Source organism: Puma concolor, chromosome E4, assembly GCF_028749965.1.
Source record: "Puma concolor isolate L17-30 chromosome E4, mPumCon1.1.hap2, whole genome shotgun sequence".
Taxonomy (NCBI): domain Eukaryota; kingdom Metazoa; phylum Chordata; class Mammalia; order Carnivora; family Felidae; genus Puma; species Puma concolor.
This window is the reverse complement of record NC_141683.1, coordinates 49483609-49506521: the sequence shown is the minus strand read 5'-3', so window position 1 is coordinate 49506521 and position 22913 is coordinate 49483609. Positions and strand designations below refer to the sequence as shown.

The window sequence follows — 22913 nt, the reverse complement described above, 5'->3', positions numbered from 1 at the left end:
GATGTCTTCTCATTATTTGATGTTGAGTTCCTAGTTCTTTGACTTTTAGTCCATTCTCTTGATTTCCATCTGTAGAATCCAGCTCTCTCACATGCCCTTAAAGCTTCTTCTGTTTATCTTTTTTGAATATTGAATTTCTAAATGAAATTGTTCGTTTGTTTGTTTGCAGGGCAGACTTGAACTTCCCACACTTGGTGTGACCATCATTTCCATGGTGTAAACCCTGAAGTCAGATACTGCAGCTCTTGAACTGATAACTTTTAAAAATAGCAGCCACAGTGGTTGTCTCTTGATGATTGGTGCAGTCTCATAATAGAAGCAGAGGCTGCTCTTTGTATTTTGTGGCCACAGTTGCAAACAATAAAAAGGAGACAGCCTTCTGAAGCTGATGTCTGGTCACCCGGGGACTAAGTGCCATGTGGTTTTGTAGATTGAGGTAGGAAGTATAGTTACAATGAGGCACTACGGTTTGTCGTAATAGTGATGATAATTGGCATACTTTTCTCTCTGCACCTAACAGCGCCCAGTAGATGTGCAAGAAATATTTGGTGGTTGAACGAATGAATGGCAAACAGTATGAAGGAAGGGGAAATACTCTAGTGTATAAATTGTTGAGTTCCTGTTTTTGTTAAGGGAAAGACAAGAGAGCGTGTTTCAGATTACTGTTGAAAATTGCCGTGAAGATGGGTATCTGTACAGGGTGTTACTTGCTGGAGCGGCCTTGAGATTTGATTCTGTGATTGTATGCTGTTCTAGCCACCTGCAGCCTCCGGGCAGCCGTTGGTGCCCCGGTCAGGTGCAGCTTCGCAGACTTGCTCCTGCAGCCTTCTCTGGCTAGACTAACTGAGCAGTTGGATTGGTAGTCAGTATTTTTGCTTTCATGGAAGAACTGGAGCTCTTGGTGATGGCCTCACCATTATCATTGATCCTGATTGTCCTATCCTTCTCATCCCTTACAGAGGGTCACGGGAAAGGAGAGCTGTCCCTCCCGGAAGTGCTTCTCCAGCAGCTCCTTATTCCAAACCTATATTATTTCTCCCTCTTTTCCTTCCTTGAGCTGCCTCTGTGACCCCTAAGGACTAATGAATTCATTAGCACAGACCTGGGGAATGGAAGACCTTACTTTGCAACTGAAGGCAGCTTCTGACCAGCTTCCGATGTCAGCCAGACTGCTAGAGGCCTCTAGGAGAGAATATAATGCAGAGATCTGACTTGTGATTTTGTCTTTCCTACCCAAAAGCAAAAGAGGAAAGAGAGGCCTAGCACCCGGCTTGATGAGTCTTGGGGGTGCAGGTGTCATCCCAGTGTGAGATAAGAAGTGGAGCCTGATGCAGAAAAGAGATAGCTTTGGTGTGTGTCTAGAGGTCTGTCCTTTCTGGCAAGGTGACAGTCCAGTGGAGGGGAGGATACTAATTTGGGTACGTGATAAAAGGAGGTGAGGGCCTATGAAATTAGGAACGTGTAACAGAACCAAGTACAGGGGTGAGTCCGTCATACCATTCTCTCCAATGCTTTCTGCCGTATGTACATAGCAGTGCCTCCCTTATCTTATTTGTTTAGGGAATAAGTCTTATCTGTGAAGATTCTTGTTTTCTACTTACTGTGGGGAAATTTTTATAATGTGTTCTGTGCTTTGTTTGCTTTTTAAACAGTATAGTTCCGTGTTTCTTTTATTGACTTGAGGTTGTGGTACTGGCATCCGTTACTGACCGTGATGGAGCCGGGCTTCGAAGCGATTGAGATACGTATGTTTGCCGTCCTCTGCTTTTTGAATTCCTGACTCTGCCTTTAATAGCCTGCCTCTTCTTTCACAGGGGGGAAGTCGTGCTTTTGCTGTTGTTCGTCCCTGCCGCCCTCTTTTACATTAGCGGCTTCTGGTCTTCTGCGGAGTAGCAGCCCCGGTAACTCTGCTTCCCGATGGGACATGAAGCAGCCAGGTGGGCTTTGCGAGGGTCTGCCGCGCCTCTCCGTTAGTGGATGGACTTTGGAACCATGATTTGGCTGCCCAAACACCTTTTGTGGACACCTCGTTTCTTACCCTTGGTTTAGATAACAGACGTGCACCCTGTTGAGGTGCATTTATGTTTGTGTAGTTCTTCGGCAGAAAAGAGAAAATGATAGGAAGGTACCAGCGGTGGTTCTCATTTCGGAAAGCATCGCCAGTGACACCTGAAGATCGGGCGCCAGCCCTGTCTGGTGTCATTCTCGGGCAGTGTCTTGGGCCATCTCCAGTCTTCCTCTTAGCATTTGCAGATCGCCTTTGCTCCCAGTCCCAGCCAATGGCAGAAACAGGCTTGGCAGTAGCAGTGGCCTTGAAAGGTGGAAGTAGGGCACAGGGCGGCAACAATTTAAAATTGGGTGCATAATACGTATACGTATACATAGGTGATATTTCTGCATTGTTTTACTGTGCTATGTATCTGAATTCATCACAGGACCTAGTTTCTCTGTGTCTGTAAAAGAGGCCATCTTTAGACCAAGGAGCTGAAGACATTTTTATAACCATGCAGGTTTCCCTCCCTTGTTCTTCACTCCTTTTATTTGGTGGGCATCTATTGAGTGGCTCTCCCGCACCCTGCACTGTGCCAGCTTATGGGGAAGTACAAAGAGTAAAATGCATCCCCTTTCCTTGAGGAGCTCACAGAATAGGAGAGGAGATAGGCATGCCCAAAAATGTGTGTGTGTGTTTATATTCATATTTTAACAAAGGGATCGTGCCTGGAGCCACTCAGCCTCAATTCAGCCCAGACCTGCTTGGGGTTCTGCTGTTTCTAGAGTGATCTGTGGCCCGTCAGCTTGACACACCCAGAGCGTAAGGTGAATAATGTGAGGTGTTATTGTTGCATAAAGCTAATATACCTTTCCAGAACTGTAGTGAATGGAGCAATATAGACGGAAAACAGGAAAATCTGAAGGATAATATTATATTCTTTGAAATTCCATATTTCCACACTATTCTGGGAATTACATTCTATAATATAGCTTTCAATGGTGGTTATATACTGACAATTGAGCAGTGAAATAAATACCTAGAACTTGGGAAGTTTCGTTTTACCTGGGCCACTTGAAACAGAATGCAAATTCTCAGGCATTTCCAGAGTTTCTGGATCAGGGAACACTGCCTGAGTTGGTTTTTTGGAACAAACCTCACTAGCATTATGAGCTAAAGATTTTTTTCTTTTCCTTTTTCAAGGAATAGGGTTAAAGAGTTGCCCCAGATCAAGGTTTAAATGGCACAGGTTTGCAGGAATTGAATTTTTTTCCGGAGGGCACAAACACTCTCTATTGCCTATTTCATTTTTGCTCTTACAGCCCAGAAGAAAGGCTACCTTAACATTTCCTTAACGCCTAGTGATCATTTTAGTTACCTTCCTTCATGGGACACAATCATGTAAGGGATTGTGAGTTTACAGATCTGAACAAATGTTGAAGTGAGAACAGTGGGGGGAAAAGTAATACTCAGAGTAATTTGGACTATGTGGGAATTGGATTTTCTATACCTATAGCTTTTAAGTTACTCTTAAGGCCTATCTTAAGAGCTTTAGGACATGTAAAACTATCATCCTTTTTTTTTTAAGTTCATTTATTTATTTTGAGAGAGAGAGAGCGCGTAAGTGGGGAAGGGGTAGAGAGAGAGGGAGAGAGAATTCCAAGCAGGCTTCATGCTGACACAGCAAAGGGCCCAACACGGGGCTTGAACTCATGAACTGTGAGATCATGACCTGAGCCAAAATCGAGTTGTACGCTTAACCAACTGAGCCACCTAGGCTCCCCTTAATTTTTAGAGAGAGGACATGAGTCGGGGAGAAGGGTAGAAGGAGGAGAAAGAGAGAATCTTAAGCAGGCTCCATGCTCAGCATTGAGCCTGACGCAGGGCTCAATCCCATGGCCCTGGGATCACGACCTGAGCCAAAATTAAGAGTCACATGCTCAACCGGCTGAGCCACCCGGTGCCCCCAAAGCTATCGTCTTTAAAACAGAGAGCTAATTTTCCAAATTAAAAAGGATTGTGAAGGGGTGCCTGGGTGGCTCAGTCGGTTAAGCGGCCGACTTCGGCTCAGGTCATGATCTTGAGGTCCGTGAGTTCAAGCCCCGCATCGGGCTCTGTGCTGACAGCTCAGAGCCTGGAGCCTGTTTCAGATTCTGTGTCTCCCTCTCTCTGACCCTCCCCTGTTCATGCTCTGTCTCTCCCTCTCTCAAAAATAAATAAAACATTAAAAATTTTTTTTTTTAAAAAAAGGATTGTGAAGGCATTTTATTTCCACCTTTTTTGTAGAATAGAATCACTTAATGCTTCCCATTGTTGAACGTGGTAGATGTGAACTTTGTAGAGAAGAGAAATAGGTGGGTCCAGTTAGTGACATGGCCTCCCAGTCTTCTACTTCACATGGTACCCACTTTGAAGATACCTACTTGCTTATAGTCTTCGCTGCTCTTCAAATTTAGGAAAGGATTTGGCTCAGAAGACAATACAATCATTGAGGATTATTTTCTTTGTCATTCTTTCTCCTTTCAGGAGGTCATCTTTGGGTTTTTGATCTTATAGTAATGACTAACAAGTGATCACTATGGGTTGCCCAGGCACTAACTTTAACACAGTGAATGTGGTAATGTTCATTTTTAGCAACTCTGTGAGTTAGGCAATAGTGTTCTTACTTCACTTTTCATATGAAAAAACTGAGGCCCAGGGAGGTTAGGCATTAAATCACTTTCCCAAGAGCCACGGTAGGTGGTAAAGCAGGTAGTCGGAATCCGGAGCACAAACTCTTAACCATTCTGCCTCAAAAGAGTTTACATTTAGAATAAGCAGCTATTTCCTATTTTATTTTATTTTAATTCCAGTGTAGTTAACACAGTGTTATATTAGTTTCAGGTATACAATATAGTGATTCAACAATTCTATACATTACTCAGTGCTCCTTAAGATAAGGACTCCTAATCCCCATCACCTGTGTCACCCACCCACCCCCACCCGCCTCCCCTCTGTCAACCACCAGTTTGTTCTTTATAGTTAAGAGTCTGGGTTTTTTGTCCCACCTCCCCATTCATTTGTTTTGTTTTGTTTTGTTTCTTAAATTCCACATCCAAGTGAAATCATAGGGTATTTGTCTTTAAGAAGCTATTTCTTAAGCAGAGAATTAGCAGGAAAAGGAAAACTAGATGTAGATACTGATTAATATTGTTTGATATTTTTGGTTTCATGGAAGACTGCTATTTGAAGGTGAAAAAGAAGAGTATGCTCTCGTGGTAGGCAGTGCATGGCAATGCAAGAATGGGCTGGTTTCCTGGGGGATACTCAGGATTTAGCCGGGTAATAAACATGTGATGCTCTTTGGTATTGGTGATTTTAACTTGCTGGAAAGAAGGAAGCACACAGTGCTAGGTGGGACGATTTCTGAATGCTCTTGATTTTCCTCAGAATTGCCAGTAACCAGCAGGAGAAACTGCATTTATTTCTAGGGGGCGGGTAATAATAATGTAGCCCAATGCTCTGATGCTGCTACCCATTAAAAAACAAAAGGACATTATATCAGACTTAGCTCAGGGTGAAAGTGTGTGTGTTTCTAATACTTTTTTGTACTAAAAGGTTGTGATTTTTGCTATTTAGGCTTTGGCTGAAGTATGAATGGCAGGTTTTATAAACTGGGCATGTGTAGTTGTGTGAGAGTGTGAGGTTAGTCTCCATTGTTCTAAAGTATGTAAATGGATTTTAGTAAATGATCCAGTTCAGAGTCCGTTTTTTCTTGTGCTACCTTAAAGGGACCTTAATTCTCTATCTTCCTAAGTGTCTACCATGAAGACAGAAATGGTGTGTAACATTTCGTTTCACAGTGAGTTTACTGCTCTGTGGAAGGCATTAGTAATTATTTACAAATATGACCTAACAATTGATTATTCCAGTGTTTATATTTAATGGTTAATTTAATGTTTCCCTTCTTCCTGAGAGAATTGTTTTTAGTCACATGATTTATTTCTGTGTCTTCTCCCTCAGTATTTTTTTTTTTTTTTTAAATTTTTTTTTTTTTTCAACGTTTATTTATTTTTGGGACAGAGAGAGACAGAGCATGAACGGGCGAGGGGCAGAGAGAGAGGGAGACACAGAATCGGAAACAGGCTCCAGGCTCTGAGCCATCAGCCCAGAGCCCGACGTGGGGCTCGAACTCACGGACCGTGAGATCGTGACCTGGTTGAAGTCGGACGCTTAACCGACTGCGCCACCCAGGCGCCCCTCCCTCAGTATTTTTAATGTCTCCAAAATAGTTGATAAGGGCAGACTATATGCGAAAATGTTGTATTTTACAAACCACCCCAAAATTTAGTGGTTTTTAAAATAGTGATTTGTTCTTTCTCACCATTGTGTAAGTCAGCTGGGCTCAGCTGGTTGGTTGTTCTGCCCAAATGGTTTCTAGACTGGGATCACACGTGTGACCCCATTTGACTGGGACCTCTATTAGAACTGGGGTGGCTTCACTTCTGTGTCGGGCACTTGAGCTGAGGTGGCCAGAATGGGTAGGTGCTGGCCAGGCCCCTCTCCATCTCAGTCCCTTCTCATTCAGTAGTCTAGCCCAAGCTTCTTTGCATGGTGGCTGGGTCCCAATCGGAAGCTGCCAGGTCTTTTAAGGGCTGGGCCCAGACCTGGCACACAGTCATTCCATTGCATTCTGTTGGCCAAAGCAAGTTACAGAGCCAGCCCAGGTTCCGGGAGGAGAAAAAATAGATTCTACTTCGTGATGGGAGGAATTGTTGGTGTCTGTCTTTGTAGATAATCAACCAAAAACTCCTAAGTAGATTCAGGTCTTACCTCTTCTTATCCCCACCAGACCTTCAGAGCTTTGCTGAAACCCGCAGTTACTAAAGAAGTTCGTAAAATGGTCCCTGTAAGTCCTACTCAGGATCAAGGGTGGGAGGTTATGTGAGTACATATGATTATAAGGTATATAATAAATTCTTCCTACTTTGCCTGAAATCTCCTTTGTTAATAGCCTTCTGCATGAAATGTTCATACTGAACATTGTGAGCACTTTATACTCACAGGCATGTTACATTCCATTTATGTGGAAAGAATGTTATTTGACCATTGAATTGAAAAGATAAGAAAAAGTTCTTACTGAAACTTTCACTTTTAGTTACTCTGCACAAAGGTTGGGATTTCTTCTCCATGACTTGAGGAGAAATAGTGTAAGGATGTCAGTTGATCCGAGGGAGATTCTAGGGTGCACAGATGCCAGTGAGACTTGGAACGTCACTGGTGGCTTGTGGGAGTTCCTCCTAAAGTAGGAAGTGAGGGGCCGGGTGTTCACAGGTTCCTCAGCAGCTGCATAAATTGAATGTTATCACACCATGAGTTAGACCTGTGCACCGCCATGTTTTTCTGCATATGTCCCTCCAGACATCAGCTAGATTCTTGAGTGGAAGACTTCATACTAAGACCTCCCTTTTTTTCTGCATTTGCTGCAGAATCTGTGTCTCTTCTCCCCCAAGCAACTTAATAGTCCTGAGTTTGTCCTTATGAAACACTTGTCACATATGTAGGATGGTGTGTGTGTGTGTGTGGTGTGTGTGTGTGTGTGTGAGAGAGAGAGTGTGTGTGAGAGAGAGAGAGAGAGAGAGAGAGAGAATGAAAGTAAATGAGCCTCCATAGCAAGCCTCATTTAGCTGATGGAGCTGCAGATGAAACCAGGGTTCAGGAGGAAAATTTCTTATAAAGGTCTACCTTCCAGAACTCCAATTTAAGAGCTTATGCCAGCTTTTAGTGTGAAGACGACCATTTACATTGCCTTTTTTACATTTAACGTTTTTTGAGTTAGGTTATTGCCTTGAGTCTGTTTGTTCTGTGAGGTAGGCTCTGTTCCACATAACAGAACCATTAAAATAAATGACCATAATATAAACTGGACAGTGTTACACTGTTGGAAGCATTTCTGAGAGGAGGTGAAGGCATAAAATAGAGCAGGCAGACTCCTCTGGGAATGCAAGTGAAGTTTTCATGAATAATTTGGAATGTAGCCAGTGAGTTTGGTTTAATTTCCTTCGAAATGGGGTATCTTCTTAGAAACCCAGTTTGCGGAGAGTATGGTAAGTGTGCCGTTGTTTCCAGCAAGAGAAGAAGATAACACGGCACAGAAACCCTGTCTTGGGTATCCTACCCTCTCAAGCATGCAGGCGTAGAGGGGAGCATCGTAAAGAGTAAGAAGTATGCCATCACTAAAGGATGGTATGATACCTTATGCTGCATCTCATACATTTTTCTGGAATAGGAGAGACTTTTTTGTAGAAATTCCACTATGATCTCTACATTGTCGATTTCTTAAATATCTTTGGCTTACCCTGTGCGCTGAAGGAACGGCAACTTTCCAGCTAAAGAAAACCTCTTTCTGAACTGTCCATGTTTCTTCAGAAAAAGAAACAATACCCTGAAACTACCAGCTAAACCGAGCAGAGTGTCCTGTCGTTAGAGAAGTAGATTGCCCAAAGAGGATAAGCAGATAAAGGAGAGCCAGCATTAAGTGCCGCACACTCATGTGATTCTGAACGTCAAAGGAGATTAACACCACAGTCCCAAGATCTTTGTAGTGGTTTGTTCAGTGTAGGTGAATAAAGCATCCACCTTACTATGCGAGGTACCGTAGGGATCGCAAAGACAGGTAAGATCACCAAGGAGCCAAGTTTCGGAGAGGGCAGTTGAGAACTACGTAGCAGAAGATACTGGATGAGGCAGAGTGTGGTGAAGGCGTGCTCTAATGGACAAAGGTTTCTGTAGGGTGTGAAGAGGGGCCGGAAATGGCCTCGGAGATGGCCCTTGAAAGATAGATTAGGCTTTAAACAGGAGAAAATGGGGACAAAGGGTAAGAGCAAGAGGTCTTTTGAGGGAGTCCCTGTGTGAGGAATGACAGGGCAGAGGTCAGTCCCACACGTGGCAGGGAGGACAGAGCCTGGTCATGGTCGTCTGAGTTGAAACTGAGGAACGGTGCTGCCTGGCAGAGCAGACCGCGGAAGCCCATGCAGAGGGCGGCTCTGATGCCTGGCTAAGGAACGTGGGGAAATCAGAAGCAGTGTGTGATGAGGCGGGCGACTGTGGCGCATCATCTGGTCTGCGCTGGAGAACCTGGAGGCCTGGAACGCAGTTCTTTCCGTGTTTCAGCAGAAGGGGATAAGCACTAGGTTACGTTGGTGGCTGTGGGAACGAAGGGCACCTGTCTTTCCTGCTCTGCCAGGATGTGGCTGGCGATTGATCACAAACACGGAAACTTGTTTGGCCTCTTGCACCCCGTGCTCACTCCCAATCTGCAGAGGTAAATGGTGAAATAGCAGTTGAACTCTTCCTTCGTTCACTTCACGTAAACCCCTCTCATAGTTGAGTGGGTGAATTGTTTGCGGCCCCGAATTGCTGAACGGGTGCTTCTGAGGCCTATTCAGAAGGTAACGAGATTTCCCATTTTAAAAGCGCACAAAGACTGTGGAACAGGACCGTTTGGTCTGAATTTTGGAGCTGCTGGAACTTCCTGTTGCTTTAGTGATTAAAAACAAACACACCTCAATATCCGTGGCCTTTATGCCGAATGTTTAGATATGATAGGTTTATACAGCACGAGGGAAGAACTTAGCCCAAATGAAATGAGCAGCGGCCCTGGAAGTTTGGGGGTTAACCAGAGTCAGTCCTGGCGGACAGCCGCCCCACTTGCCCCTCTGCGCCTGCCCCTCGTGCCAGTGGTGCCAGGCCCGTGGGTGGTTGCGGCTGGAGGTACTGAGGAAGCGGACGCTGACACAGCCAGATTTCCACGTTCCCTTTTGTCACTGCAGCCGAGACGGGTGCCGTTGAACAGATCACTGGAGGAGCGGAGAATCACGGAAGGAGTTGTGTGGTGCGTGGGTTGTGCTGGAACCAGCGGTCTCTGGAATCTGCTCTCGGGCTAGCGCTCGCTCTTCACCGTAATCACAGAGAACCATCTTACTGAGTTTCACACCAAACTCCGTACCATCACAGTTACATTTTGGATGCACTTGAATTGCCTTTGCCTCAGCTGACAGTGTTACGTGCTCCCTGGGAGAAGGATGCTGAAACAAAACAGGTGGCTGGAGTGAATTAGAATTTGAATTTGACTCTCCCTTTCCTCTTCGTCACCAAACGAACCGCAAAGGGGAGGTTAATCACCAAGCATGAACTGCCTGGCGGCAGGCTCACCGCAAGGTGATGCCCTCAGAACACGCCGTTGCCCTGGTCAACTGTGTTTGGAGGGGTTTCCAGCTGTTCCTAGAAGAGCAGTCTCCAGTTTCGGCGGGAGGGTCTCAGCCCGACATTCGCCCTTTTGTATTGGCGTGATTTTTTCGATTGATGGTTTGAGTTGTTAGATGAATTGGAGGGTGAAGCCACACCCTGCTATCTTCTTGTCACATTTGTCTTAGCCAGCGCTGTGCTGTCAGTAGGCGTCCAGCTGGCAGGCTTGCGCGTGTTTTTAAATGGCCCCGTGGAGTGGAAAGCAACCTGTCCGCATGCAAATGAGACCGCACTGTATGTTCTTGCAGAAATCTTGTGTGTGGGATCTGTTTGCTGGGGATTGACCGGAGTGTGGTCAGCCCCATGCCGGAAGCAGTGCTTGTCCATATCTGTGGCGCCCATCTCTTTGTTACATGCCCGACCGGTCCAGACTTCATAATGTTGCCATAGTACCACGTTTCATTAGTTTTCTGGTCATGTTCTACTAATAGCCAGATGGCATAGGGATATGTTTTTCCTTTACTTAATTTGTCCAGATTTCATTATCCTTCTTTTACAGGGATTTTAATTTTGAAAAATAATTAGTGGGAGACTGATCAAGCAGAGATGCGTGCCTGGGCGTTGTGTTTAACTACGTGAGCAACAGATAATGACACATCCAGGCTTGCTGGGGGTTTGGATTTGGAGGAGTTACTGCTCTCCTCTGTATCCTCTTTGGCATTTTTAGGAGTTCCTGATTTACAACATGTCATAAAACTTACATTTAGAAAAGATGAGAACTGGAAAGTTACCAAATACTGGTGGTTTTGGATGTTCAGAAATCCTTTATGGATTTTGAAAGGTAAAAATGAAAGTTAAGGAGTTACACATATCTTAGTGTTTTACTTTTGTTGTGCTCTTTCCCATTGTTTTGGTGTTTTGGCATTTGTAGCCATTCAAATGGCTCCTAGATGGGTCTGCACCCTCTTAAGACAGGAGTATTTGCTTTAAAATTTTCATTGTACCTGGTGTTTACTTGTGAGGTCCTTCCCCAGACCAGTCGATTTGAAATTACTGGGTCTTCTCAGGCTTTAGGAATAGCAAGGATAAAAGGGTGAGTTATATATTTGAGGCTTGCAAACCACTCAGGGCTGGAAGGACAGAATTTCTGACTTAATTTTGCTTTATACTTGGGCTTACAGGAATTGTGGGAGGCGCTCCTGTGAAGAAATGGACCAGTGTGCGTAATCATGGAATCTCCTTGCTAACCTGCTCTCCTTGAGAAGTGAGAGAGAGAGAGTGGGTCGGGGAGAAGGCAAAGAGGTCAACATGAAGCTAAAGCAGCGAGTCGTGCTGTTAGCAATTCTTCTTGTCATCTTTATCTTCACCAAAGTTTTCCTGATTGACAACTTAGACACATCAGCAGCAAACCGAGAGGACCAGAGGGCTTTTCACAGAATGATGGCTGGCTTGCGGGTAGAGCTGGTGCCCAAGCTGGACCACACCTTGCAGTCTCCCTGGGAGATTGCAGCCCAGTGGGTGGTTCCACGGGAAGTGTACCCAGAAGAGACACCAGAGCTGGGGGCGATCATGCATGCCATGGCCACCAAGAAGATCATTAAAGCTGATGTGGGTTATAAAGGGACACAACTGAAAGCCTTACTGATACTTGAAGGAGGACAGAAAGTCGTCTTCAAACCTAAGCGGTAAGTCTTCTTCTCAGGAGTTAGTTATATTGTGCTAGTTGGTTGATTCAAGTAACTCGAAGTTTATAGAAGACTGCTCATCACCTTCTCTTAGTCTTCTCTCCAACAACATGAGCTGAATAGACTACAAGACCTCTGAAGTATTTTCCAGCTCTTAGTGTTCTGTGATTCTCTGGGACAGATTTGTAGGAACATATTTTGGCTCTGTATAAGACTGAACGTTTTACACTTAGAGCTCTCCTTGATTTCTAAATTTATCAAATATGTTCTGTGTGCCAAATGTTAGAGATACAAAATGAATTGGTTGGGAAATAAGCGACTTGTCACCAGAAGTGTGCAGTTAGAGGCCGGATAACCAAGCACACATCAGGGGTGTGGTGGAGTAGGAGTTACCCACAGCTTGAGTGGGTTTGGACAGGTGACTAAAGTCTAAGGACTGAAGCTGTGATTCTTTCACATGGGTTTTGTTTTGATTTCATTTTAATTAATAAACTTTATTTTTTGGAGCAGTTTTAGGTTTACAGAAAAGTCGAGGGTGTAAGTTCAGAGAGTTTGTCCCCCCGCCCCCCACCTCAGTTTCCCTATAATTAACGTCTTCCACTAGTGTAGTACATTTATTGCAGTTGATGAGCCAGTAGGAATTTATTAGCTAAAGTTCACTGTTCGCAGTAAGGTTCAGGCTCTGTGTGGTACATTCTGTGGATTTTGATAAACCTCTAATGACAAGTATCCACCATTACATTATCACACAGAATGGCTTTCCCATCCTAAAAATCCCGTGCTCCACATGTTCATCCTCCCCTTCCTCCCGCAGACTCCTAGCAACCACTGATCTTTTTACTGTCTCCATAGTTTTACCTTTTCCAGAATGCCATATAATTGGAATGCTACCTTTGTAGCCTTTCAGGGTGAATTCTCTCACTTAGCAAAATGCATTTCAGTTTCCTCCATGTCTTTTTGTGGTTCGATAGCTCATTTCTTTTTATTACTGAGTAATATTCCATCGTCCGGTTGTACCACAGTTTGTTTCTCCATTTACCTACTGGAGGACATCTTAGTTGCTTCCACATTTTGGCAATTATGGATAAAGCTGCTACAAACGTTCATGTGCAGGTTTTGTGTAGAAGTAAGTTTTCAGCTCATTTGGGTAACTACCAAGGAGCACGTTTGCTGGATCATATGGTAAGAGGATGTTTAATTTTGCAAGAAACTGCCAAACTGCCTTCCTAAGTAGCTGTGCTATTTATATTCCCTCCAGCAGTGAATGAGTGGCATTAGGTGCCTCACCAGCATTTGGTGCTGTCACTGTTGGGGGTTTTGGCCGTTCTGATATGTGTGTAGTGATGCCTCATTGTTTTGGGTTTCAGGTTGTGTGTGTGTGTGTGTGTGTGTGTTTACCTGTTTTAAGGAGAGAACTGGGCCCTTCTAGTTACTTCAGTCCAAAATCTGAAAAAGTGGGCTGAATTATATGTCGTTAGATGATGATCCCTCGGAGACTTCTCCAAGGCTCTACAGAGATCATTTGTTTGGCAATTCTATAGTATAATTAATATTTTTAAAAGTTTCCTGTGAGTATATGAATTCAAAATAGGTTAACATGATGGTGATTCATATTCTTTTGCCAGGAGTTAGTTACCAGTGAATTTTCTCAAAGTTTATAATGTCTAAAATTTCCTATGTACTAAACATTTTTCTCATTCCTTAATAGGGCTTTTGAGAGAATTATAACCGATACCTTTGGGTCTCTTTCCGGTGGGAGAAATGTGGGGTAAAGATGTACAAAATTCAACTGTGATAAGAGTAGTTAGCCTAGCTGTCTTCATGACCCAACCATCAATAGATAACATACAGCCAGAGAACAAATACATTGGGATCCCAGAAATGGAAGAAATCTGTATTTGCCTGGAACTGGGAAGTGTGATGTATGGAAGATGCGGAAATTAGGAAAGGAAACATACGGCATGCCTTTGGAGAATAGAAAAGTCTGATTGGCAGGTGATATGGAAAAAGTATGGTTCCGTGGGCCCTGCGACATGATTTCCATTGAATGCACACCATTCTCCAGGCTCTACACTAAGTACTTTTGTATCTGTCAATGCTTTTAGCTTTTACCATGACTGTGGGCAGTTACACTTAAGTTTATTTATTTTGAGAGAGAGAGTGCGAGCAGGGGTGTGGCAGAGAGGAAGAGACAGAGAGGATCCCAAGCAGGCTCCATGCTGTCAGTACAGTGCCCAACGTAGAGCTCGAACCCACGAACCATGAGATCATAAACCTGAACTGCAACCAAGGGTTGGATGCCCAACCGACTGAGCCACCCAAATGTCCCTACACTTCGTACTTCTAGCATAAGAAACTGAGGCTGAGAGAGAGTAACTGACTTGACAAGGTCACCTCGCAGTAACTGGCGTTTGGATCTGAGTAAGAGTGGCTGGTGTTCTGCCACGCACGTGTGATTCTCTTCTGTTTGCCTGCCTTCCTGAGCACCCGTCAGCAGAAATCACTAGTTTAGTTTTGAAATGTAGTCCTCGACCTCTTGGTTTGTGGCCTGGGTGATCAGCAGTGTGAGCAGAGTAATGGAAAAAAGGCAGACTAAAAACAAATGAAATTGGTGTACAGAGGTGAGTTGTGAGCATTTCACGTCTAAATAAGAGGATGTCCCCTCTGTACCCAGCCCTCCGTTCCCACACTGGGGAATTGGGGGTATGATGCGCCAGCAGGAAGTGGGAGGAGGCAGGTATTTCTGGTAGTGGCGCTGTTAGCGTTGGTCCAGGCGCTGTGCAGGAAGGCCCGCGGTGCTCGGTCAAGGTAGAAGTGGAGGGAGGGGCCGCCCGCTGGTGACTGGGGGAGGTGGCAGGCGATAACCGCACCAACTCACCTAGTCACTGTGCTTCATCCCCTGTCTCTACCGCCACTGCAGCCTTCCCCTCACCTTCCTGAAGGCCGCTGTCATTCCTCCTTCAGACGCCCATATTGGCATGGTGTTCCCAGCTTGAAAGCATTCAGGAACGTCCCATTGTTCACCGGGCAAAGCGCAGCCTCAGCAGCCTAATGGTCAACCCCTGGCCGTCCGGCCCTCCTCTCTGCACCCTGCTCTTTATTCCTGCCAAACTAGTCCCCGCCCGCCAACTGCCCATGTCCACTCGCAGCCCCTGGGGACTCTCCTCCCCCACCTGCAAGGTGCCTGGGCCCCACCTGCCCTGGGGGATCCCGCTCTCAGTCACTGCACGCACCCAACCTGTGCTGGTGACACCTGGCACTGTCACAGGCTGCGGAAGGTGGGTGTACGTTCAAGTGCCTGTAGAAATTGACTCTGGTCTCGAGATACCTAGCAAATTGCTGTTCTGACCCTGGGGGCCTCAGAGGCTATTTAGTCCTGGTGTAAGCGCAAATTAATGTCCTTGGTCAGACTCTGATGTCCTTCCCCAGAAGGATAGGAGTGATTTATTGGCAGTTACTCTATGAATTTTGCTGCTCTGTCAGTGACTTAAGATAGATCACTCTCTGCTGAGAGGAGGCTCTGCGCCCCTGCTGCTAAGGCGACACACGCACCTTTCTTTAACAGCCACTTGTGGTTTCCGCACTTCCGGAGCCTGGTTGGCCATGTCCTTCTGTCAGAGATAGGACACGTGTGCGGTGGATGCAATTTATGGGAAGACAGTGATGCTTTTATTTGCACATTTTGCCTTACGTTAGAAACGTGATTTTTTTTTTTTTTTTCAGTGTAGCTCTACCCATTCTGGAAGTAAATTGGCTTTCCCCGGGCGAAGGCTGCAGTTCTGGTGGGAAAGCAACAAGGTGGCAGGAGCCTAGGAGTGGGTAGAAGTGAGTGAGTGGTCCTAGGAAGTGCTGGCAGGGACCTCGGAGAACGCCCAGTCCAACTGCTCATTTGACGGGTGAGACGCGGAGTTCTGGCTTGCTGTGTTTCGAACAGCCGAAACGTGAGCCATGGATTCAGACCTCCTGACTCTGCGGGCAGCTCTGTGATTCTTACTCCTTTCCCTTTTCTTTCCCTCCCTTCCTCTCCAGGCCACCCCCGATGTTTCTGGATTCCTCTAGGGTTTTACATTTCACTTAGAGCAGCCTTTCCATGTATTGGAAAGCTCTCTAACGTTTCACTGGGAGGAGTGGACTGCACGTACCTCCCTGCGTGTGGAGGCCCCGCTGGGGCCCCAGCAAAGAAAGTATTCCAGGACTGTCCCCCGGCTGTACGGACGGCCTGCGGCTATAGCGGGGAGAGAAGTGCTTGAGGAGTGTCAGCTTTTACTGCAGTTCTATTTAAAAATGGAGACTCATTTGGGAGGTAGCCGTATAATCCTAAGTAGCCTGAATAATGCTTTGACACTAGAAACGTAAGAACTACACGTGAGTATTTTGACCAGGCCAAGAAGAAACTGGCCTCCAACCAGGTGGTGACGCACGGCTGTCTTCTGACGTGTATGTTCCGTACTTTGCCTGGAAAATGTGTTTTGTGGATATGGTTTCCCTTTAGATTCCAAGGTCATTTTTGTTGCGGGTTCACTGCTTTTTATCGCAGTGTTTCCCACTTCCCCGATGCAAGTGTCCTCGGTGGAACAGCTCCACTCTGCTTCAGTCTCCATTCATTTCTATCTTACTGTTGCCTGTAAAGCCTAATAAATAGGCCTTTTGATTCAGGAAATGCATGCAAACAGGAGAGGTTATAGGTGAATTTAGTGTCCCTTTCTTCCTAGTTAACGGTTAAATGGTATCTTTTTTTATGATTAGTCGAAAGAAATATTCTAGCTTTTATTATCCTTGGTTTATGTCATGCATGTGATGTAAAATAATCAGAATGGAATTTGAGATGAATGATATCTTGGAAATTGCCTTCTGGTCCGGCCCCTCATACATTGTAGATGAAGAATCTAAGACCCAGAGAAGAGACTGGTTTTGTTGAAGGTTACCCAGAAGGTAATGACAGAACCGTATATGTAGCTCTCGTGCCAGGCCAGTATTCCCTCCACACGTCATCATAAACCTAAAAAGAAAAAGAGGATGGTTGTTCCAACAGCGCTTTTCATATGCACCTTTGCCTACTCCTCAACAAAAGCTGAGGCACATCCAGACCGTTTTATTCCCCCCAAAATTTAAACTTCTCTTACAAGCCTTGCCATAGTCCTTCCGGTAAAAAGACATTTTAGTTGTACGTTTCCCTTCGTTTCTTCAGTTCAGTCTAGTAAACATTTTAGTAAACGTTTATTAGGCACCAACTATAGGCTTAACATTGTGCTAGAGATACAGAGATGGTCCTTGCCTTCCAGAAAATGACCTTGTAGTGTTACTTAAACTACACTGAAAGTATTTCAGAGGGGTAGAAATAACCTCTTCCGTGTTTTATTCATAGAATAATTGCTGAGGCAGGGAGAGAATTCCAGTTTCCTTCTCTACTTTATCTTTACCCTACCTACCGGAGATTTGTCCTAATCCACAGCTCTTCTCAGCTTTGACTGAGAACGTGTCTGCAGAGCAGAATCAGGCCTGCTGAAGTTTCTGTTGTGCTGTCTCCTCTGGTGCTGATGTAATTCACGTCTCCATGTGTGCCTCCCACTCACTCTGCAGGTATAACCGAGACTATGTGGTAGAAGGGGAGCCGTATGCTGGCTATGATAGACACAATGCAGAGGTAGCAGCCTTTCATTTGGACAGGTACGTGCCATCATGGAGGGCTACGTTTGTTTTGTTTCCTTTTAAAAATATCTTGGAGAGGGCTCGTGGCCGCCTTCTAAAGGGAGCAACGCTAATGGCTTTGACTTGGTACCTACTTTAGATAGCTGACCGACAGAGTCTGTTAAATTTGTATGAGTCCTTCATAATCTGGGTGGTTCTAGGAATACAGGGGTAAATATCTTCACTCTACGCTTGTTAAGATCATTTCATTCTGGTATGCCTCCTGTCGTCATGAGTGCAGGTGTTCTTGGTAAATAAGAGGGCAGGATGAAAACCAGAGTTGGAACTCAAGTCCCTAAATTGAATTGATTGTTAATTAGACCTGACAGTACTGTTTTTTTTTGTCTTATTTTTGTTTAAAGTAGGTAATACTGACTTATCCCCATATGCTAGAAGCACACAGCATGACATATATCATGAATTTTATGGTCCTTCATACAAAAAACGCATGGCTTCAATAACCAGAATAATTCTAAAAGAAAAATAGATGTAAATTCTAAATGTATAGGCTAACTAGGAAAATTAATATTTTTTCAGCAGGTAGCTAGTTTAGGAGTATTGTAACTGAACTGCCTGTATCTCACTTGTTCTTCTGATCAGCTCTTTCCTCAGGGCTTTTTTTTTTTTTAATATTTACTTTTGAGAGAGAGAGAGAGGGACAGAGCACAAGCAGGGGAGGAGCAGAGAGAGAGGGAGACACAGAATCCAAAGCAGGCTCCAGACTCTGAGCTGTCAGCACAGAGCCCAGCACGGGGCTCAAACCCACTAACCGCGAGATCATGACTTGAGCCAAAACTGAGAGCCGGATGCTTAACTGACTGAGCTACCCAGGCGCCCCTCTTCAGGGCATATTGACAGACTTTAAAAGAAATATTCACAGTATTTTTTAAACGAACGTGTAAAGGAAACCAGAAGAAAACAAAGATGGACTTTTGTCTTTTTCTGGATTACGAAGGATTTTCTAGGCACAAAAGCAATAATTGAAAAATTGCAAAGGAAAAGCTATTCGGTAGACTCAGATAAATAAAGTTAACTCATATGTCAGGAAACATCAAACAAAATTTAAAATCAAACTAGGAGATAATACTTGAACCTAATGTAATCCAAGCATTAATAGCCTTAATATTATAAATGTTTATACAAATCCAAATATGTGCTAAAATCCTAATAGAAAATGGTCTAAGGACACAGTTGACTGAATAGAAATGATCGGTTGCTGGGGCGCCTGGTTGGCGCAGTCGGTTAAGCGTCCGACTTCAGCCAGGTCACGATCTCGCGGTCCGTGAGTTAATGCCCCGCGTCAGGCTCTGGGCTGATGGCTCAGAGCCTGGAGCCTGTTTCCGATTCTGTGTCTCCCTCTCTCTCTGCCCCTCCCCCGTTCATGCTCTGTCTCTCTCTGTCCCAAAAATAAATAAATGTTGAAAAAAAAAATTAAAAAAAAAAAAGAAATGATCGGTTGCTAATAAATATGGCAGGGGGTCATCTTCACCAGTAACAGCAAATCCCGTTGAAGGGCACTGAGTGGCTTAGTCGGTTAAGCGTCCGACTCAGTCTCAGCTCAGGTCATGATCTCATGGCTTCATGGGTTCGAGCCCTGCATTGAACCCTGCACTGGCCATGCAAAGCCTGCTTGGGATTCTCTCTCTTTCCCTCTTTCTCTGCCCCTCCCCAACTTGTACTGTCTCTTTCTCTCTCAAAATAAATAAATAAACTTAAAAAAAAATCCAGTTGAAACCATGGGATACTACTTTCTTCTGCTGAAAATGGCCAGTATTTTTTTTTAAGAGGGTAGTACTTTATTGGCAGGAATGGATTGAGATTCATATGCAGCTTGTGGCATTGTTAAATCGGTTCAGTTTTTCTTTTTAGGAACTCTGTCATGTATCAGGAACCTTAATGTTCCTATTCTTTGGATGAGTAACATAACTACCTTTTCACGCAATTATCTAAGATATTTCTAGGAAGGTACTTCTAGGAAGTACCATGGAGAAGTAATGAAATTCAACGATATATACCCACGATCTTAGCTGGAGCATTTTCAGTAGTGAAAAACTGGTAGCAATCCAAACATCCAGTGATACGGAAAAGGTTAAATAAATGTTTGTTCACAACGCCATGAATTTTCACTGCCTCTTTTAAGACCTAGCAGTAGAGAGTTAGGTAAATCCTGCTTCTCACTAAATGACATTCTGGAATCAGTCTTTCCAAGACCTCATTTGTTTCCATTTTCTTCATTCCCAAACCCCTTCCTGTTTCCCTGCTGATGGACACCAGCCGTGCGTGAAGATCATTTTCCCGTATCTATACCAGTAGTTCATAGCGTCCAACACACTAATTTGTGTTAATCCAGTCAAATAAAGTGGTACATCATTGTTACTTATTTTCGTTTTCCCCCAGTTATTAGCAAAATTGAACGTCTCCTTACCTTTTCACAGCACAACCGCCTGTATGTTAACTTCAAGTGAAGTTGTCTTTGTGCAGAAATCACGGCCTTTGGTGTTAATTAAATACACTAATGTTCCAATGCGTGACTTGTGCTTTGGGGGCCTTGTATTTAAAAGTCCTTCCCTACCTCAGAGCCTGCAAGTTATTCTCTAGCCAGTACCCCCACCCGTTTTGTTAACTGCCGCTGTGACGTGGCCCCTCCGCGCTAAACTGGCTGCTGTTGTTTGGCCTGGCGCTGGTCAGTAGGGAGGAAAAGTACTTTCCAACTCTTCTTTCCCATCCATGGCTCCCGACACGTCTCTGCTCTGGGTTGCTATTTCTCCATTACGTTAGGATTTGACCACCTTCTCTGGCCTTGGGAGGTCCTCTCGATGCTTGTTATTTTGACACCTCAGTTGATTAACTTGCTTTTGCGGCTTTTCTAAGATTAAGACAGAGTCAGTCAGCAACCCCGAACAGTGGATTCTTTATTTACGCAGCTGTTTAAGAAAATTTTTTTCAATATTTATTTTTGAGAGAGACAGAGACAGAGTGCGAGTGGGGGAGGGGCAGAGAGGGAGGGAGACACAGAATCCGAAACAGGCTCCAGGCTCCGAGCTGTCAGCACAGAGCCTGATGCGGGGCTCGAACCCACAAACTGTGAGATCATGACCTGAGCTGAAGTTGGACACTTAACCGACTGAGCCACCCCGGGCTCCCCTACACAGCTGTTTTTAAAAGTTTTATGATGACATGAGAAAAGGCTCATGATATAATGATGAATGCAAAGCAGGATACAAAATTGGGTATAGTATAATCTCCATTGTGTATATACACAAGAGTGTGTATGTTTTTATATATATGTGTAAAGGGAAAAATGCTCATATGCCAAAAGTCCAATAGTTATTTCTGGGCTGCGGAATTATGGGTGATCTTTATTTTCTTCATCATAACGATTCTGTGTGTTCCAAGTCCTGCCCCTCCAACTTTCTTCAGTGAGTGTGTATTTTTTTGCCAGTAAATTTCATTTTTTAAAAAATGATTTTGCTCAACCATAAGGTTATACTTTAGACCATTAGAGAGAAGTTATCTTCGCGTGTATCTGTATTTAAGTAGTCCTATGGGTTAATCCTTCAGATTAATCTGATAGTTTCCTGCCAGTGTGCTGTTTTACCCAAAGCTTTGAACCTATGTATGGATTTAAGCCCATTTTTTATTTTTTATTTTTATTTTTATTTTTTTTTCAATATATGAAATTTATTGTCAAATTGGTTTCCATACAACACCTAGTGCTCATCCCAAAAGGTGCCCTCCTCAGTACCCATCACCCACCCTCCCTTCCCTCCCACCCCCCATCAACCCTCAGTTTGTTCTCAGTTTTTAAGAGTCTCTTATGCTTTGGGGCGCCTGGGTGGCGCAGTCGGTTAAGCGTCCGACTTCAGCCAGGTCACGATCTCGCGGTCCGGGAGTTCGAGCCCCGCGTCAGGCTCTGGGCTGATGGCTCAGAGCCTGGAGCCTGTTTCCGATTCTGTGTCTCCCTCTCTCTCTGCTCCTCCCCCGTTCATGCTCTGTCTCTCTCTGTCCCAAAAATAAATAACCGTTGGAAAAAAAAAGAGTCTCTTATGCTTTGGCTCTCTTCCACTCTAACCTCTTTTTTTTTTTTTTACCTTCCCCTCCTCCATGGGTTTCTGTTAAGTTTCTCAGGATCCACATAAGAGTGAAAACATATGGTATCTGTCTTTCTCTGTATTTAAGCCCATTTTTTAATGCTTTGTTAAAATTTATTTAAAATTTTTTATTATGAAAGATTTCTAACAAATTAGAACGGTATAATGAACCCGTGTATCTATTTCCCCGATTTAGCAACTGTCCACATTTGGCCAGATTTGCCTTATCCCTTTTGCTGAAGTACATATTAAAATAAATGACCTACATCTTGATATTAAGCTCATAAATATACGTACCTTTAAAACAGACTGACCTGCAGGGGCACTGGACTGGCCCAGTCAGTAGAGCGTGCGACCCTTGATCTTGGGGTCATGAGTTCGATCCCATGTTGGGGGTAGAGATTACTTACAAATAAAATCTTCAAAATATATACATTTACCTATGAAACAACAATATCTTTTTAAGACTACTTTGTCAAATACACCCCCACAGATTTTTCTCTTCTGTTCTTCAACCTCCCAAACCAGGATCCTGGGTTTCCGCCGAGCGCCCTTAGTGGTTGGCAGATTTGTTAATCTGCGGACAGAGATCAAGCCTGTTGCCACGGAGCAGCTGTTGAGCACCTTCCTAACCGTAGGTAAGAAGATTATAGAGGACATTTAAATAGAGGAGTAGTTAATAAGTTATTAACTATCATGGCACAAGCTGGTTTGTGACTTTCAGGAACTGAAGAACTCAAGGGAGCACAAAATCAAATCAGGTAACTTGTTCTCAGGTCACTGGGGGAAATGGATCTGACGGCAGGTGGCCAGAAAGCGAAAGTTTTCCCTGATGTGTGCTTTGTTGTGTCTGTGAAGTAGGAAGTGACATAGTTGACTGATAGTGTAAGCAGGTGATAACTTCTTTTCCTTCTGCTTGATCTCAAAGTAAATCTCAAACTTAAATTTTAGCCTGAATGTGTATTATTGACTTGGAGGTGTTTTTCCTATACATGTCCTTTCTTGGGAACTATCTCCTTAGAATTGAGGAAACCCTAAGGCAAGCCTGTAAGAGGGTCAGAAATGCCCTTGTAGGGTTGCATGTGGGCCTGAAAGATCACCGCTGCCTTCTGCTCTGAAAGGGTCAGCCTATAACTCACTGTGCATAGAACTGGCTGTGGTCCCTCTGGTCTCCGTTCTCCATCTTCTCACTCCAGGGTGAGGACTCTGAGCTAAATTCTCACTCCAGTTCTC

The 22913-nt window shown here is 44.3% G+C and overlaps 1 protein-coding gene across 6 annotated transcripts in view; it reads left to right on the top strand.

Annotated features, from left to right (window-relative positions):
* The window catches only part of FAM20B (FAM20B glycosaminoglycan xylosylkinase), a 41832-nt gene that overhangs the window by 1911 nt on the left and 17008 nt on the right, over nt 1-22913 (top strand). For 4 of the 6 annotated variants that reach the window (XM_086694348.1, XM_086694351.1, XM_086694350.1 and 1 more), the window contains exons 2-4: nt 11398-11901; nt 17482-17568; nt 22209-22318. In XM_086694348.1, coding sequence (XP_086550474.1) covers nt 11525-11901; nt 17482-17568; nt 22209-22318 — 574 coding nt within the window. In that variant the 5' untranslated portion in view covers nt 11398-11524. Of the gene's footprint in view, nt 1-1814; nt 1938-7650; nt 10071-11397; nt 11902-17481; nt 17569-22208; nt 22319-22913 lie in introns of those variants that run through there. The other 2 variants (XM_086694352.1, XM_086694353.1) reach the window with 2 other exon arrangements.